This window comes from Rhododendron vialii, chromosome 6a (genome assembly GCF_030253575.1).
Source record: "Rhododendron vialii isolate Sample 1 chromosome 6a, ASM3025357v1".
NCBI classification, from domain to species: domain Eukaryota; kingdom Viridiplantae; phylum Streptophyta; class Magnoliopsida; order Ericales; family Ericaceae; genus Rhododendron; species Rhododendron vialii.
Genome location: NC_080562.1, coordinates 1442274 through 1459804, shown reverse-complemented (window position 1 = coordinate 1459804; position 17531 = coordinate 1442274). Strand labels below are relative to the sequence as shown.

The following is a 17531-nucleotide window of genomic DNA, read 5'->3' as shown; positions in this document are numbered from 1 at the left end:
GCCGTTCATTTCGGTTTTGACCGGTTCAGATTTGGAGAGAGAAAAAGAAGAGAGACAGAGGAGAAAAAGGGTTTCAATTTACGTCGTTCAACTCACTTTTGGATAGCCCAAATAGGCAGCTCAGGCACCACGTGGAAACGGTCACGTGATACCCACCCGATACCCAAAAATTTATCGTATCACTGGCAACATATCGAATAATAAGATAACTACATCAGTGTACAATTAAACCTCCAAAAAAATGACGACCTCGCGGGAGGAGAAAGGCCCATGTGACAGTATTTGATCACATGAGCCATGTGGATGTGTTGATATGGGAGGAAATCAAATCGTATTGTGACGTAGTCTAAGGGTTATTTCGATTGGTTAGTGGGTTTGTTTTCCATATGATTGATTAGGATTAGATTTTTTGGGTCAGACCGCAAGAAACTAAGTTTTTGTGAGTTTTTTAGTTCCGACGTGGATGACCTGCTTTTGACAGTATTAGGAAATGAATTAGTTGAGATATGCGAAAACTGTCCAGACACCTTTTTACTGTCAAAAAAAGAAAGAAAGAATGATTGTGACGTACTAGAAATCTAGAACAAAATATTTGCCAGCCCATTGCCGGTGAACGGATCTCCCGTGAGACCTATTACAAATATGAGCTAATGGAAATCCTGGAGTGCAGGGGAGCCGGGGATGCAGAGACCGACGATCATTGCTGAGATGAAATCTGAACCATTGATTACCGAAACTAATGGTCAAGATGTCGTGGTACACCCTGTAGTGCACTCACTGCAATATAGGATCCCCGTGACCAAATGTACCAACTAGTTTGTGCGCATTACGACTAATTCTGGGATCTTGAAATTAACAACTAGGTAACCTCACTATGGCCCCCACAAGATTTGAAATGTTTTAGCCTACGTGAGATTCGAACCTGAGACTTTATAGAAGACAAACAGTATTAATCCAAACACTGATAAAAAAAATCTGTGATTTCAAATCACTTGTTTGGATAATCTATGTAGGAAGAAAAGGAGAAGAGAGAATACGGATTTGTGCTTTTTCTAACTTTGCCCTATCTTATTATATACAACCTTAAATTGCTTTATTTTCTTATCCCAAATGAGGATCATCATAGTCTAGGTCTCTTTTCTCTCTTTAATCTCTCCTAAATTATCAAAAATAAGATAGCAAACCTTTTCTTTTTCTTCTTACCTAAACTTTATTTCCTTTTCCTCTCCTAACTTACCAAACAATCAACTATAAATCAAATAAACCTCAATGAATGCCACAAATGTGATCGAAGTCAAATACCTAAACAATATTTCGAGAAATAACAAATGTTGTAGTAGTATAGTTTAGTGTTTCTCTTGGGGCAATAAATTAAAATATCTTTAATATCTGCGGGGTCAACTTCATAGAAATAAGTGAAAATCTATGCCAATATTTGAAAATTTTCACAAGTTACAGCCATTGATTAATTTGATTGTGATAAGGGAAATGGTTTTGCCACTTCCTTTTTTATTAATATCACTTCCCTGCAAGTGTATTTTTGCACTAAAGATACACTTGCAAGAAAGTGGCGTTAAAAAAAAAAAAGAGTGACAAAATCAAGAGCCTTGTGATATTGCTTTATATAAAAGCCCGTGTATGATGTATGTGCACAAATCAAAATCCGTGCCTCGGGAGCTGGGGGGCTGCTGTCCCCTTAGGGGCAGCAGCGAGCTGCTATCCTCGAATTCGGGACCCACTTCGGTCTCATTCCGATGATCGGAAGTGTTCACTTCGTAGAGCTTGTCGAGTATAACAACTGTGCAAAAAATCAGCTTAATTGGATATCATTAAGTGCTTGATCGGAACCTTTTTATCTTGAAAAGAATGGATCCGAAACACTGGATCAAATCCATTGTAACCCATGGACCGAGAGTTATATGGGTTCCGATCAGGCACTTAATGATATCCGATTAAGCTGATTTTTAGCATAGTTGTTCTACTCGACGAGTTCTACAAAGTGAACGCTTCCGATCATCGAAAAGAGACCAGAGTGAGCCCATAAATCGACACAGCAGCACGTTGCTGTCCCCCTTGGGGACAGCAGCCCCCCGCGTCCGCCGTGCCTCATCTTCGTCAATGGGATTCAAAATTATATTGTGATTTAATTTCAAGTTCCTCTTTTTCCCAGCATTCGAATTTATGAGACTTGTCTTTTCATTTGTAGATTTTTCCCTCTCACTCTTGGAAGGATGAAATAATAAAGGGTTCCACACTTTAGAAAGTGGTAATGATTTGGCAATCTATTTTTTAGAACACAACACACAACCAATCTCTAGTCATCCATTGCTGTAATAAATAGCCAGGATTCACTCAAACTATTTTCTATAAAAGCTAGACTTTTTCTTAGAAGAGTTTGTTTAAAATCTTGACCATCCAAATACATCTAGACGGTCAGAATTACGCACACAACCAACACAACAGTTGTGCAAATAGCATTTTTGTTTTTAATAACCATACTTCAATACATTTGTCTTTTACTGTTCTTGCAATGTATGGTTATCAATGAGCGGAGTGCAAAAGCAATTGTTGAATTTGTCTTTATTCAAAAAAAAATTATAATTATTAATTTTGAGCCAAACTTTTGAGGATTATTAATTCATTTCGATGAGAGAAATCAAAAAATGTAAAAAAATAATAATTTTACCCAAATATTTTACTTTTCCAATTTGTCTCGACATGACGAAACAATAAATCACATGTGTGACCCAAAACTAACAAAAGCAAAAAAAAAAAAAATTGAAGAAAGACAACTCAAAAAACTGAATAAAAAAATAAAAATAAAAACCTCAAAAACTCTTGGCGGAATAAGGCCTAACTAAGTGCAAACATAAATATAAGGGAAAATGACGGTTAAAGACGTGTTTTGATAATTAATATCCGCTAAGAACATGTTGATAATATTTATTAATACTGAAAATGTTATTGATGAATATTAATTATAAAAATACATTATTGGCCGTTATTTTCTCTAAATAAAAATGTATGAGAAATGAATTTCCTTAAAATTTCACCATCAAACAGCCAATCAATTGACAAGACATCAAGAAAAAAGAACAAAAATCCAAACGATACTATAGTATATCACATGGTGTTTCGGTTCACACGTAAATCCATATTTTTGTAGAAGGGTAAACTATAGTTAACCCCCTCTAACTAAGCCTCACGAGCACTTTGCTTTCTTTAACTTTTTTTTGACACTCAACCCCCTCTAACTAACTGAAATTCAAATGGTCATAATTTTTTTTTTGATAATCAAAAGGGTAGGAGAGGGCGACCGGCGTAGCAACCCCCTTTGGGCGTGAATGGTCATAACTTCTTTGTCTAAAATCAAAAATATGCAAATTATATATCGATTTCGAGGTCTTGAAGTCAGCTTTCTAATGACACCAAAATCACATCACGATTCAAAGTACACAAAAAGTTATGATCAAAACGGTCTTTTTTTCTACCAGCCCTTACTCTATTGATCATAACTTTCTGTGTACTTTGAATCGTGATGTGATTTTAGTGTCATTAGAAAGCTGACTTCAAGACCTCAAAATCGATATATAATTTGCATGTTTTCGATTTCGGACGAAGAAGTTATGATTGTTTGAAGTTATGACCGTTTGAATTTCAGTTAGTTAGAGGGGGTTGAGTGCCAAAAAAAAAGCTAGAGGAGGCAAAATGCACGCGAGGCTTAGTTAGAGGGGGTTAACTATAGTTTACCCTTTGTAGAATTCAAGACTAATTGTACAATTCCCACATGTGTGAATCTGGCACATGCGGCTCTACAGCTATTGAAGGGTGTGCACTTGAACACCCTTGGGAAAAAAACTACCACTATATATATAGGCTCCGTTCAGTTGCCAAAAATGTTGTATGAGAAAGTTATTCTCAGGAAAAGTCAAGTAAAAGAAAAAAAAAATTATTTTCCTGTGAGTATTCATTTAACAAAATTTTTTTACAGGAAAACTCAAGTTTAGTGGTTCATTTGTCAAGAAAATACACTTATGAGAAATTTCTTTATTTTTCATGGTTAAAAGTAACTTTGAGAGCTAACACATATCGAAAAATGTATTTTATCTAATGCAAAACCTTAACATGAAGCTTAAAAAATAAGTAGATGATAACTAAATAAACAAATTTTAAACAATTATGCTTGATTAGTTGCCGATACAAAAACTCATTGAAAAACTGATGATTAGTAATTACAAAACAAAACTGAAGACTAATGACAAGATAAATAAATACTTTCAAAAAAAAAATCAATTACTAATTTTTTCCACAACAATTATCTCAGAAAGCACAGTAGTTGAAATTGTTGTTACTCACGTAAATCTCAAATTGTCTTTCTAAAAATCTAATTCGTATTTTTTTGGTATTGACGTCATTTGCTTTTTTTCTTATCCGCCAATTATTTTGGCCCCACAATGGAGAAAACTTTCCCGCAAAATCCTATGCTTTTGGCCGGATCACTTTTACAAGAAAGTAAATCTTGCAGGAAAATTTAAGAAAATATTTCCCACTACTTTCCTGGCAACTAAACACTACAAAAGTTATGGAAAATTGATTTTCTCATCATTTCCCGTACTTTCCTGACAACTGAACGGAGCCATAGTGTTTTAGGCTCCCTCTGGAATGTCTTAGGCTCCGTTCCGGAAACGGAAAAAACCCTTTATTTTTTAAAAAGGTAATTTCAAGTTAAAAAATTATGGATTTATTAAAATCTAAAAATATGTAATATATCTTTTATACGATGCAAAAAAAATTTTAAAATATATTTTTCATTTATATTATTTTTGAGTTTGAAAATGTGAAATAAGCTGCTTATTTTTTAAAAAGGTTTCTGGAATGGAGCTTTAGGCTCATATCAAACACATAATCCAGTGTTAGGTTATTTGTTATGTTTGTGGTTTGATAAAAAAAAAACCCACAAAGCTTGAACACCCAAAAAGTACACGTTTCAGTGCAGAAGGAATTACCATTAATAAGGACCTTTTATTGAACAAGGTTATCATTTATTTTCTGCACTTGTAAAATACGGATTGTCCTTGCAAGACACCACGTAGGACGCATACTGGTCATCGATCTTGACAATAAATGGTTGAGATATAATCTTTAATTATGACCGGCAAGAATCATTTACTATCGGTCACAATTGATTTTTAATCTGGACTATTGATTGATGATATCAACAGCTGTGCGCTGCACTACAACCCTTGTAGGTTATAAGTCACTCTGCCCTACTAGATTCCCGGGTCCTTAAAATACAATCAATTTTGTTAGGATTCTCTTATATCAGTCCTATTTTTGAATACATGTGGAAGAATTTAAACTTTGTGAGAAACACCCTAACAAATCCCTGAATGCGAAACATCATCTGAAACATCATGTGAGGATGCTCTCGTGACTCCCGGGACTCGGAGTTGGTGTTGTGCACTGCACAGCGCTGTACTGCATAACTTTCAGCCGTCATGCATCTGATGGCTCAGATCTCATTTCGGCAATCAATAATTGAGAGCCGTTTATTGCCGAAATGAGCTACAAGCCGTCGGATGCACGATCCGACGGCTCGAAAGTATGCGTATGCAACACGGTGTTGCGTACATTACTGCACAACACCATCACCCAGCTAATTCTGACTACTGAGTGATTGCTCGATCCATAACATAACAGTACCTCCAAAACACGGATTGAACAAATTACATGACAAAACAAACCGAAGCTGGATGGATCGCCCGTGTCTCTTTCGTTGATTACGAGAGACCAGCCCAACAACAAGTCAAGTTGCTAAGCTTTCTCTCTCTACCACCACCCACCCATGTGCCTCTCTCTCTCTCTCTCTCTCTCTCTCTCTCTCTCCTGTCTGTCCCCACACATCACTTCACCTTTCCCATGGGAATCCTTATCATCCACTGCGGTGGAATCTACAGTAGGCCGTTCCCTCATCAAATCAAAACCGTTTAGACCGGATCCTACGCTATTTAATCAAATCATCCGCCATCGACGCCAGAGAACCAGGTCCAAGAACAAGTCTAAATTTTTTTTTTAATTAATTAAAAAAAACAAAAACAGAATTCAACACAGAACCAGCAAAATTTAATATTAATTAAAACAAGATCCGGAAATCTTGACCATCCCAACTAAGCAAAATTAGATAATTCATAAAAAAAGAAGAAAAATAATTGAAAAGACAACGGATAATGCTTAGAACTTTGAAAAGATAACCAATACCTCCTCAATTTTATCAAAAGACGTTTTCTTCTTCTTCTTCTTCTTAAGACGAGGGTTCATGGGAAGTCCCGTGAGGCTTCCTGCACAGGATCATGTACATCGGGGAGAAAATCCCCGCGTCCCCGCCCCTGCTGAGGTAATCGGCCGTCTTCACGAGCATCTCGTGGACGTCCACCGTCCCCTTGGGCGCGATCCCCAGCGCCGCGAGCACCGTGACGACAATGTGGTTCCGCCAGTAGGCGATCCTCCCCATCTTCAGCCGCGTCCACCACGGCTGCGCCGGCGGCAGGGCCAGATCCTTCTCCCTGAGGACCTCGAACCCCACCTTCCTGGCCGTCTCCGCTATGTCCGCGTAGCTCCTCAGCCCGGGCAGCGCATCGCCCCTCTCGATCCCCTGGATGACCTCCACGTGCTCCGCGTCGTCGCCGTTGAATTTATCCGTGGTGACCCACTCGTAGGAGACGTAGAGGGCGCCGGGTTTTAAGACCCGGTACACCTCGGCGTACACCTCCTCGAGCTTGGGCGCGTGGCACGTCGCCTCGATCGAGTAGGCGCCGTCGAAGCTGTCGTCCTCGAAGGGCATCTGCAGAAAGTTGCCGCAAACGACGTCGCAGAGGGAATCGAGCCCGGCTTTCTTGTTGTGGAGTTTCGCCCGGTTGACTTGGTACTCGTTGATGGTGATGCCGACGACCTTGGCGCGGGAGTGGGCGGCGATGGCCCGCATGGGGCCGCCGACGCCGCACCCGACGTCGAGGATCTTCTGGTTGGGGGAGACGGAGATGAGATCGACGGCCATCTCCTCGTGGAGGCGGGTGGAGTCGCGGTCGGACTTGCCGGGGATGGAGGGGGAGAAGTGGAAGGACTGGCCCCAGCCCCACTCGTAGATGTCGGTGACGAGGTTGTAGAACGTGTCGACGAAGTCGGGGACGCTCTCGGTCTTCTCGATCTCCTTGGGGCGGCGGAAGAAGGACCAGTACTGGTTGTAGTTGTCCTGGACCTTCTCGGCGGTGATGGAGCCGCCGGAGAGGTTGACGGCGCTCTTGCCCTTGACTTCGGCGGGGCCCAGGACGCAGACAAACCAGTAGAGGCCGCCGCCCAGGAGGGCGACGGTGCAGATTAGAGCGAGAGAGTCCATTCTGAGTTCTAGAGAGAGAGGTAGTGGAGTGTGTGAGGGATCTAGTCTTTATGCTCTTATCACTTTGTAAGAGCAAATAAATGGGGGGGGGGGGGGGGGGGGGGGGGGGGGTTTCCGAATATTTTAATCTGTAATTTTTTTTTTTCAATTATTTTGGTCACTATTTTTTAAAGAAGGGATCCATCCTCCTGTCGGTTTGAGGTTTTTTTTTATTTTATTTTATGGGTTTATTTTAGTGATCGAAATAGTTTATGATTTTTGAAATTCATCGAGATCGTAGAGTACGTAAAAAAATTTTACTCATCGAAAATCGAAGATATGTTTTCGACGTACATTTATGTTGCGAAATAAGGGTGATGTTTCGGTGTAGTTTTTTCGCCATCAAAATTCATGATAATCTTATATTCTAAATTCGCTCGCTGAAAAGAATAAAATAAAATAAACTATTTTGATTAGAAGTTATAAAAAAAAAGAAATTAAATAGATATCCCGTTTGTTATTGAATTCCTTAATTTATGGGATTAGATGAAATCCCAAATGCTAGAGATTCACTCCTCCTTTCCAAAATTCCAGAGAGATTTTTCAATGCGGAGCAGGTATATTCCATGTGGTATCCGTTTGGAGCATTCGAGTCATCCGATACACTTTTGAACGGTTTGGATTGAAATCCTCTATCTCCTCTCACCACAACACTTTTTCTCTCCAAATTTGAGCTGTTCAAAAATAAAATAGATAGCTCGAATGCGCGAGCGAACACCACGTGATAACCGCTCGGGATTGAATTTTTTTTTCAAAATTCTAAGGCTTTCAGGACTCTATTTACGGAATTCCTTAACTTACGGGATAATTCTCCGTGGCGGTATTATCACCAAATTTGATTCCCACTCTATCAAGAGATTAAATTCTATATACCGACAACATAAAATTTCATTTTTTCATCATCGCCTACTATGGACCCCATCGAACGTTTATTATTATAATTTAAACCTTTAATATTTTATGAGCCGTAATATAGTATTACCATGCAAAAAATCAGTTTGATCGGAAGTCGATAGATATATCAAAATTTAAATTTTGGTTTATAAAATAGACGATCTGATTCTGTCAATAATAATAAAGATAAATTGCCCATTTTAGAAAACAAAATTTAAATTTTTGATTCTCATGTTGATGTCTGATCAAGGTTTTTTTTTTTTTTTTGCGTAGATATACTACTACATGAGGTTCACAAGATGGATCAACAATAAATACATGGTAGGACCAAAAAATGCGATGATGCAAAAATGGAATTTTCCACCGGCAGTGAAAAGAATTTAATCACCTCCATCAAACCTTTCATCTCTTGTCAACACCACCCACCAGACCAAACCGAGAAAGCCACCCCTTACCTCGGTTCGGATCCTCTGTAAAGCTCGGACACGACGACGGCAGCAGTAAACGCAACAGCCTCCACCCGCGCGCCTATCCACCGCCCATCCTCTTTCTCCTCCGGCCGCCTATCCGTCGGTGTCGCCACTGGTGCTCGCAACCATACATCCGGTGGTCCTTCTCCATCGGAAAACTCTTCATCATCTGTGGATGAGGAGAGGTTCAGTTTAGTCACTAGAAACCCCCTCGATTTTGCCATGATTAATTATATGCCTTGCGTCGGACAAGCCACTACTTTTATCAATCGCGACCGGTGCAAATCAATTAAGAGATAGTGATGATGGATGGTTGTACATATTTTCGGCGGATAAGCTACTACTTTTTGTCATGATTTTGGTATACTACTTTTTGTCATGATTTTGGTATACGTGTTTCGATTTTTTCAAATTTTATCATGATTTTTGTTTATTGTAGTTTCGTCAAGACAACTTTTATGAAACGTGTTCATGATTTTTTTATGTTTTATGATGATTCTAAAAAATTTGTCATGATTTCGGTATGTGTGTTTCGGTTTCCCGAATTTTGTCATGATTTCGGTTTACTGTAGTTTCATCGGCACAATTTAACGATACGTATTCATGATGTTTTCTGTTTCATGGTGATTCCACAAATTTTGTCATGATTTTAGTATGTGTGTTTCAATTCCTTCAAATTTTGTTATGATTTTGGTTTAATGTAATTTCGTAGGAACTATTTTATGATACGTGATTTCAAGTAATATATCATGATATTTTTATAGAAATATGCCATGATTATTTATGGTTAGGGTACTGATAAATTAGAGAGAAGATTTGAGATAAATTAGGAAAGATAAGGAGAGTGAAAGATTTCAAAAGATCAGGAGAGAGAAATGATAGTTTATGATTTATTTGAATTTAATAATGGGAAGATAAGTTTTGAAACCCACTAAAAGATGAGGACTTAAGTATTTGTATAGGGAAGGACCCCTATTCAAGTTTCCCCAAAAAAAAAAACACACACACACTCATTAAAAAGTAAAAGTCACTCACAAGAAAAGGGTTTTTTTTTTTTTTTTCCTCATTCGAATTCAAAGTCTTAAATAGAGTTGGTGTATTATATACAAACATGTTTGTTTTATCTACTGGAAGGACTTTTTGAAAATACCAATGGGTTGGTCGGATGATCTTTGCCCGTGACTCATTACCAGCAATTTTTGGGGCCACATCACCTCCTTGCGTAAGTTGGTTTGATCACCTGTATTACTAAAAAGAAAGAAATGACTTTTTGAAAAGAGAAATGAATTCGTGTATTTCTTTTTGGTAAATTGGATGCCATGATGTGGGGAGGGGATTTTTTCTGTGACAGCTTTTTTTTCAAAGAGTCTATGACAAAGATCAAACCTTTAATTCTAATACTCTATCGGGGGGGGGGGGGGGGGGGGCAAATAAATATATTAAAAGAAAAACTGGACCTAAGCTCATAAAGATATTAAAAGAAAAACTGGACCTAAGCTCCGTATCTGTTCAAATTAAAGAAAAACTCCGTAGAATGTGGTTGTTAAATAAAATAAACATTTGTATCACTGGTGGCAAGTATTAAAGTAAACAGAAGAGCAGAGATAAAATAACAAGTGGCAAGATTACCACAAAGGAATTTGACCGGGTCGTCGATCTTGGCCAGAAACTTATGGGTTTGCCAATTTTAAATCTCAAGTTCGTTTTTTCTTGTCGTCAATTTTTGATGCCGCCTCACCCCACGCATCAGATTATTAGAGAAACTGCAAGAATAGTTCGAGATGTTACAAATTGGCGCGGAACACTGCGATTTAAAAAAAAAAAAAGATTTGGGGGGGCTTTTGGCATTCACAACAAATATGGATTTGCTACCTCTAGGTCTCACGTTTTTTAATGCCATCTCAACTCATGTGTAAACGTGTTGAATGAATGACTGAAATTAATTTGAGGCACGCGCAAACCCGGAACAATGCATTATGAAAGAAACAAATACTAAAACTATTGGCAACATTAGATTAGATTTGGGGAATCCACAGGCGTGGTGTTGGCTTTTGGCATTCACATGGAACCTGCTTTAGAATGTGCCTCCACGTTGCCAGTGTATGCTTTTCTCACCCAAAAGCTGGTTGCCTAAAGATACTTTGCCTGCTAAAGGTTCTGTAATAGTAGTATTCAACTTTTCATTTTTTTTTTTTGGCCAAGAAAAAAGTTAATGTCAGCTCTTTTTGTGTTATATATCTTGGTTGATTCTTTTTTTTCCTTTTCTTGGAGATGGCACACAGGTCAAAAGTTGATGCATCTTGTGGTCTCAGAAAGAGCTCACAAAGATGATGGAACCATTTTTTTTTCCTTTTGAGGATGCGTGATATTCTCAGGAGCAGGGGCGGAGGCAGTGAGAGACAAGGAAGGCAGCTGATCCCACTGTCTCCCAAATTTTCTTAGGAATATGTATAATTTTCACTCTATTTTTACTTATTTGATTCTACTTTAAAATTCATTTTTGTCCCAACCCATACATAAGGGTTTTGTACTTAAGAAAAAAATGAGTCAAAATAGAATTTACATAAGGGTTTTGTACTTAAGAAAAAGATGAGTCAAAATAGTATTTACACCCACAAAATCCCCAAAACGTGAACAACGTTTCATTCGTTCTTGCTGAAAAACCCCAAAACGTGAACAACGTTTCATTCGTTCTTGCTGAAAAAAAGCTATGGTTCCTAGAGATATCTCTTCTTCATCGTCTAAATAGGTACTTCTCTTCTTCATTTCTCTCTCTCTCTCTCATCCCAAATCAATCTCTAACTTTGCTCTGGTTTCGTTCGTTTATGGGATTAGTGCTCTGCCTTTTGTTGTTTTGAAACATCAGTGATTAAAATAGTTTCTGATCCCAAACCCGAGTAGATGCATGATTAAAATAGTCTCTGATCCCAAACCCGAGTAGATCCATCGTTTCTAAAGTATGAAAAGTTGCCGAGGTTAATTGTGAATCGAAAGTACATTGTTATATTAATTAATATCTACTTTTTGGGTAAACTTGTTAATGTAATTGTTCCTTTCAATTAGCAACTAGAAAAAGTGAATCATATATAGTTCAAGTTTTCGACCCCACTTATCGAAAATCCTGACTCCGCCACTGCTCACAAGGTCGAGAAGCGCTCACACTGATTTTCATGTTTTTCAATTTTATAACCGCACATTATTTTTATTGTTTTATTGCATGTAAATTTACGTCATCGTTTTTTAATGTTCAAAAAGAATTAGAGAGTGGAAATCAATATCGCTGTATATATGTTTACCAAAAGAGTGGTAAACATTGCTGTTAAAAGGACTTTCATTTGCCTTCCGTTTAAGCCTTTCTTACATTGCTGTTGGGTTTGGTTCTTATTGAAGTCTTGAAATTGGAACCTAAAGGCCCCAGGAGTAAAATGCAGGCATTTCGATCTTGTTTATAGGCCCACACGTCTGAAAAAATTACCTTTTTGAGATGGCCTACTAAATAATTTTACCCTAGAAGGTGACACAACTTGCTCGTTTTGGGTTTCAAAACTTCTGCGCACAGTTCCTAAGAAATTTTTCTCTATCTATCTCTCCTCACTCATTACTTTCAAAAACCTTCATCAAAACCCAAAGCGAACAGGGTAGCCAACAAAGACTTGAACTAGATGGTTCCTTATCTATTGATTTAGGAGAATATAGAAACAAATAAAATTTTTATGCACAAAATCCGACTCATAATCATGTTCCAGCACTACAACAATTGAAATTGTTCTGGAATTCTTGGGTAGTACCCAAGAATTATACACGTAGGGTGAGTTTGCCTATAACTTAAGGACTTCAAACAAGTTATTTCCGCTAAATAGACTTTTAGTTTGAAGTATGTCAAGAGAATCATCTGTCTCAAAATTTGTGTTTTTCCTGGTTGTAGCCCTTTCGGAGCCGACAAACACAAAACAAGGGCTTTTTCCCAACTCTCTCTGTTTGAGGGTTTGGGCCTCCCAAGAATCCAATGTTTAATTGGTTTGGATAACCCAACTGCTCGCAAGACGGGTCAGGCCCAACGGAAGTTGTTCCCGGTCTTGCTAACCCATGTGCTAGAATCCACAACTGTTTGGTTGGTTTATTGGTCTTGAGGCCTAAACCCAACTGATCGCAAGACGGGTCAGGCCCAACGGAAGTTGTTCCCGGGTCTTCCGACCCATGTGCTAGATCAAATCAAATTGCTTCACCAGGAAATCATACCCCAGGTGGCGCAACTCTAACTTGCACGCCTCCAAGCGTAAACCCAAATGCCACCAGGAAGGAACACAAAAGAGCGTAACCTAGCGGACGTTTCCACGAACAATTACGGGCTACAATTTATTGCATTTTGACAAGTCGTTCATACTACCTCATGACTTATGAATTAGTGAAAATAACTTGACATTTTACAACAAGTTGTTGTGATCCACAAACCTATTGTTAGTGAAAACGGCCCCTAAATTCATCACGCTTCCAAACTTTTTTTTTGGAAAAGTTGAAGAAGACAAATAATTGGAGTAAAAGATTAAAACGCCATACGAACACATAATTTACAGCAACATATGATTTTCTCAACGAGTTATGCATAATGAACATTACAGGTATTTGGTTGAGCTGATTTTTCGCGGTAGCCTTGAAAAAATAATTTAAATTTAATGAACGACTCTGATCGTTTGTGTGGGATCCGATCTAATCATCTAACTTTTTATTCATATTTTTGGATTGTTTGTGTGGGATCCCGTGGTGAGCTCCATATTGCGATCTGTGCACAGATTGTTCGTGTCGACAGATTTTTTTTGAAGAAAATTAGGGTGGGCCGCGACCTCGTGACTAAGACGAAGAACCAATCACGATAATTCCTGTTAACAATAGTAACGTTGAATTATATATATTCTACAAAAAAAAAGAAAAAGAAAAATTTAATCGTAGGTGATTTATGCCTTGCGTGAACTTACAATCAAGCAACGCATCGATCCCGTTATTTCACCGTCACTTCTTCGCCAACTCTTTTGACTTCTATGCAACTCTTTTTTTTGTAAACCAAGACAAGTTAAGTTACACACCTACTATTAATTTTGACGCATAATAATTTAATTGTCCACAAAAATAGGTGGTTTTGTGACCCACCAATCGTGGATTAGAGCTGTGACTCTAGTTAATTAGTGGCCGAGGAATTAAGGGGCCGGCGGAGTCGGTCCCATCCAGAATTTAATCCAGTCGCAATAGACGTGCAATTTTTTTAAAAAAAAATTTAAGTATTTCCGTGTTTTTTTTTTTTTAAGATGTCAATTTCATTAATCACAAAGTCAACGCGGTACAGCAGAATCTAGTAGGAATTGCAATTTTGGCGGAATACAACCCGAAGAGAAAATACAATTTCTACTAAGACAATTCGCAGCAAGCCTATGCGCAACTTTGTTGTTCTCTCTACAACATCAAACAAAGGACCAATTCCTGGAGCTAGCCCACTCTTTGATGTCATCCACGATTGCTCTAATCTCCCACGAACCAGAAGATTCAAGATTTCTAGTAGTACAGGGAAAATTTCAAAATACCCCCAACCTTTACTTTAAATTTTAATTAGACTCCCAACCTTTTAAAAAAATAATTTTACTCCCAACGTTATCTTCCGTTAATCAAAACGCCCCATTTCGTCTGAATGACTAACGGATTTCGTTAAAAGCTCTGTTAAATAGCGTCCCAATTGAATTTCGATGATCCAAGCCACTTAATGTGATCAGAACGTGATTTTAAGAGTACTCGCGAGAAATCAGCAAAAAAAATGACCGGAAATGGCTTGATTTGAGCAGTTTTTTATTGAACATCAGGACGCTATTTAACGAAGCCTTTAACGAAATCCGTTAATCATTCAAACGAAAAGGGGTGTTTTGATTAACGGAAGATAAAGTTTGGAGTAAAATTGATTTTTTTAAAAGGTTGGGAGTTTAATTGAAATTTAGAGTAAAAATTGGGAGTATTTTGAAATTTTCCCAGTAATATATATCACTAGTGCATGCCTGTGCCTGAAGGCACGGCTCGAACGATTAGCACACACAAATAAATTCTAGACTCATGGGCAATATATTAACCCCTGTCCAACGAGGACCGGGAGACCCTGCCAAGCAGGGGTGCTTGGCAGGGGTGCCGAGCGCATCTCGGCCGTCCAAAAGTGTTTTGGATGGCCCAGATGCGAAGGTGCCGAACAGATTTAAAAAAAAAGAAAAAAGAAAAAGGAAAAAGATGTTTCGATCCGGGCCATTGATTTCGAGATGAATGTCCGGATTGGCCGCTCGACAGGATCCCCGGGTCCTGCCCAATGAATCCAGTTATATGGAAAATAATAACTCAAGCATATTCCTTGATTTGTTTAATTTGAACAAACAATTTTTCAATCCATAGTTGCCTGTGCCTGAAGACACAACGCAATACGTTCACAATAAATGAGCCCGTGCCTGAAAGCACTTATTAAAAAACATTAATCTAATAAAAGTTTCTTGTACTATCAACAATGAAATTGCATACTCTCAATCAAAAATATTACTTAAGGAATCAAAACCGTTTCAAAACTGCTATTCAAATCACAAACATTCATTAAGTCAATCAAAAGAGTTATAAATATGACTAAAGACTATTGAATTCAGTACAAAGTGGGGGTCTACCCACCAAAATTCAAAGCCACCATAGTTGATGTAGCATTTAATAGCTATCAACAAAAAAGATAGAATGGTAGCCAGCAGTATAAAAAGAATTGAAGAAGATAGAATGAGAGTCATTCGGAAGAGGATAACCAACAGTATGACCTCCACCACCACCTTCCATCTCTGGATACCTGCATATTGAATTTAAACGTTGGTGCAACAGGATTAAATAGAATCATTTGATTTTTGTTTAGAAAGAATCTGTTCAAAAATAACAAAACACTACCGAGAATACTTCTCATTCAACTATGAGGGCTCCCTCAAAAAGCACGATCATCACCTCCTTCCTGCTCCATAGAAAGTAAAAAATAGTTTATCAAAAATAATTAGGAACTATAACTAAAAAATGCAAATAGCAAAAGATAAAAGGGAGAGACGGTGAGAGGGACTTATCGCAACAATGATTTGGTTTGGGAGAGATGGAAGGTTCAGAATATGGAGATTAGGGATGGAGAGAGAGAGAGAGAGAGAGAGAGAGAGGGATCGAGATTGGCGGCGTGAACCGTGATGAAAATACAAAAAATTTATCAATTTTGTTCGAAGCCAAAGCAAAAATTGAAACTTTGCTTTTAAAGTATTTGTCTTTTTCTGTTGGAGTGATTTACATTCGGGTTAATATTTTCTCGATCCATCCTGCAAAAGAATTGATTGGTCATTCATGCACAACGTCGGAAAAGGGAAAAAGATTATTAGCCAACACAAAAAACTAAAAACATTAAATCAGGGTTTACACTGAAGTTGGAAAATTGATCGGTCTTTCTCTAAATTAATTTTGTGCTCTCAAAATTAATTTTGTACTCGAGCGAAGAAATCTACAATGGCATGTTCACCCAACGTGGAAAAAAATTAACATCGTTCTTTAACTAAGCAAAATCCAAACAATTCAAGCAAGGCTGAAAAAAATAACAAATGGAAAAAGACCGTTAGAATCTAACCTGTAGTTCCAAAAGAATTATTCAAGGTATGTATTCCTCTCACGTTTAAACGTGAGATAGGTATTTTAAAGGGTTTGGAATAATTTTGAAAAGATAGGGTTTGAAAAGATTTACAGATTTCAAAATTCTAAAAGATTGATAGATTACCCAATAGGAGTAACTTCTTTTGTGAGATAGGAAACCATGTAATTATTGTGTAATTTTGTACAAGGAAACCATGTAATTAAGTTTGTTTATCATTTGAATTTTACCTAATAATTTACTCGTTATTACCATAAATATCAAATTAGGTTTTCCTTCATCTCCACCATTCACGCCTCAATCATTAGGGACCAACATAGATGTTTTTTCCTATCGGCAATCAAAAGTTACAACGCTTATCTATGTTAATTTGTCTTTCCCGTTTAAATCGATCAATCATGCTTCAATATATGGACGGATGAAAATTGAGTTTGAAATGAATTAGTTGGACATGTTATGCAAATAAATCTTCAGTCACTGCATTTCCTTTTTGGACAGATTAATTATGTTTCATTAGTTGGACGGATGAATTACGTTTCCTTTTCGAAATTTTCAATCCTTGCATTAAAACTGCATAATAATTTTAACAAATATCATCTAATCTCGTACCATATAGACATAGGTTCTTTCCAAATTTATCGCTAACCCTACTACCCTGTAATCTCAGCCGTAGAAAAAATGTGTACCGATTCTATGGTCGAAAATATAAGGTTTAAAAAACCACCCTCCCACCCTCCCATATTAAATAGATATAGATGTGAAATTTGAAAATCTTAATTGGAATCTAAATTAACGTAAAAGGATTTTTTTGTTTTGGCTGTTACGTAAAAGGAAATTAGAAAGTTCAACTTACTCATTACTACCGTTAATGTTTTATTAGGTTTCATTCATTTCACAAAATACAAATCATGTCTTAATTAAAAGGATCCTTTCAAAAAAATTCCAGTTTTGAGACAATTATCCCATAAATTTTTAGAATATTAGATTACTATGATTGGTTAGGATATTTGTTTGTATGGGTAGATAAATTTTGGACAGAGATGAAGATACCCATCCTATTTTA

General features: G+C 37.6%; 1 protein-coding gene across 1 annotated transcript; it reads right to left on the bottom strand.

The window, feature by feature from the left end:
• Positions 1-6101: 6101 nt before the first annotated feature.
• LOC131328271 (24-methylenesterol C-methyltransferase 2-like) lies at positions 6102-7474 on the bottom strand. Its single transcript, XM_058361238.1, has one exon. The coding sequence runs from the start codon at positions 7391-7393 to the stop codon at positions 6302-6304; it is 1092 nt and encodes a 363-aa protein (XP_058217221.1). The 5' UTR covers positions 7394-7474; the 3' UTR covers positions 6102-6301.
• Positions 7475-17531: the final 10057 nt, after the last annotated feature.

Bases quoted from the DNA above. Each gene is read 5' to 3' on its own strand.
- LOC131328271 (XM_058361238.1), bottom strand. From the start codon at position 7,393: ATGGACTCTCTCGCTCTAATCTGCACCGTCGCCCTCCTGGGCGGCGGC.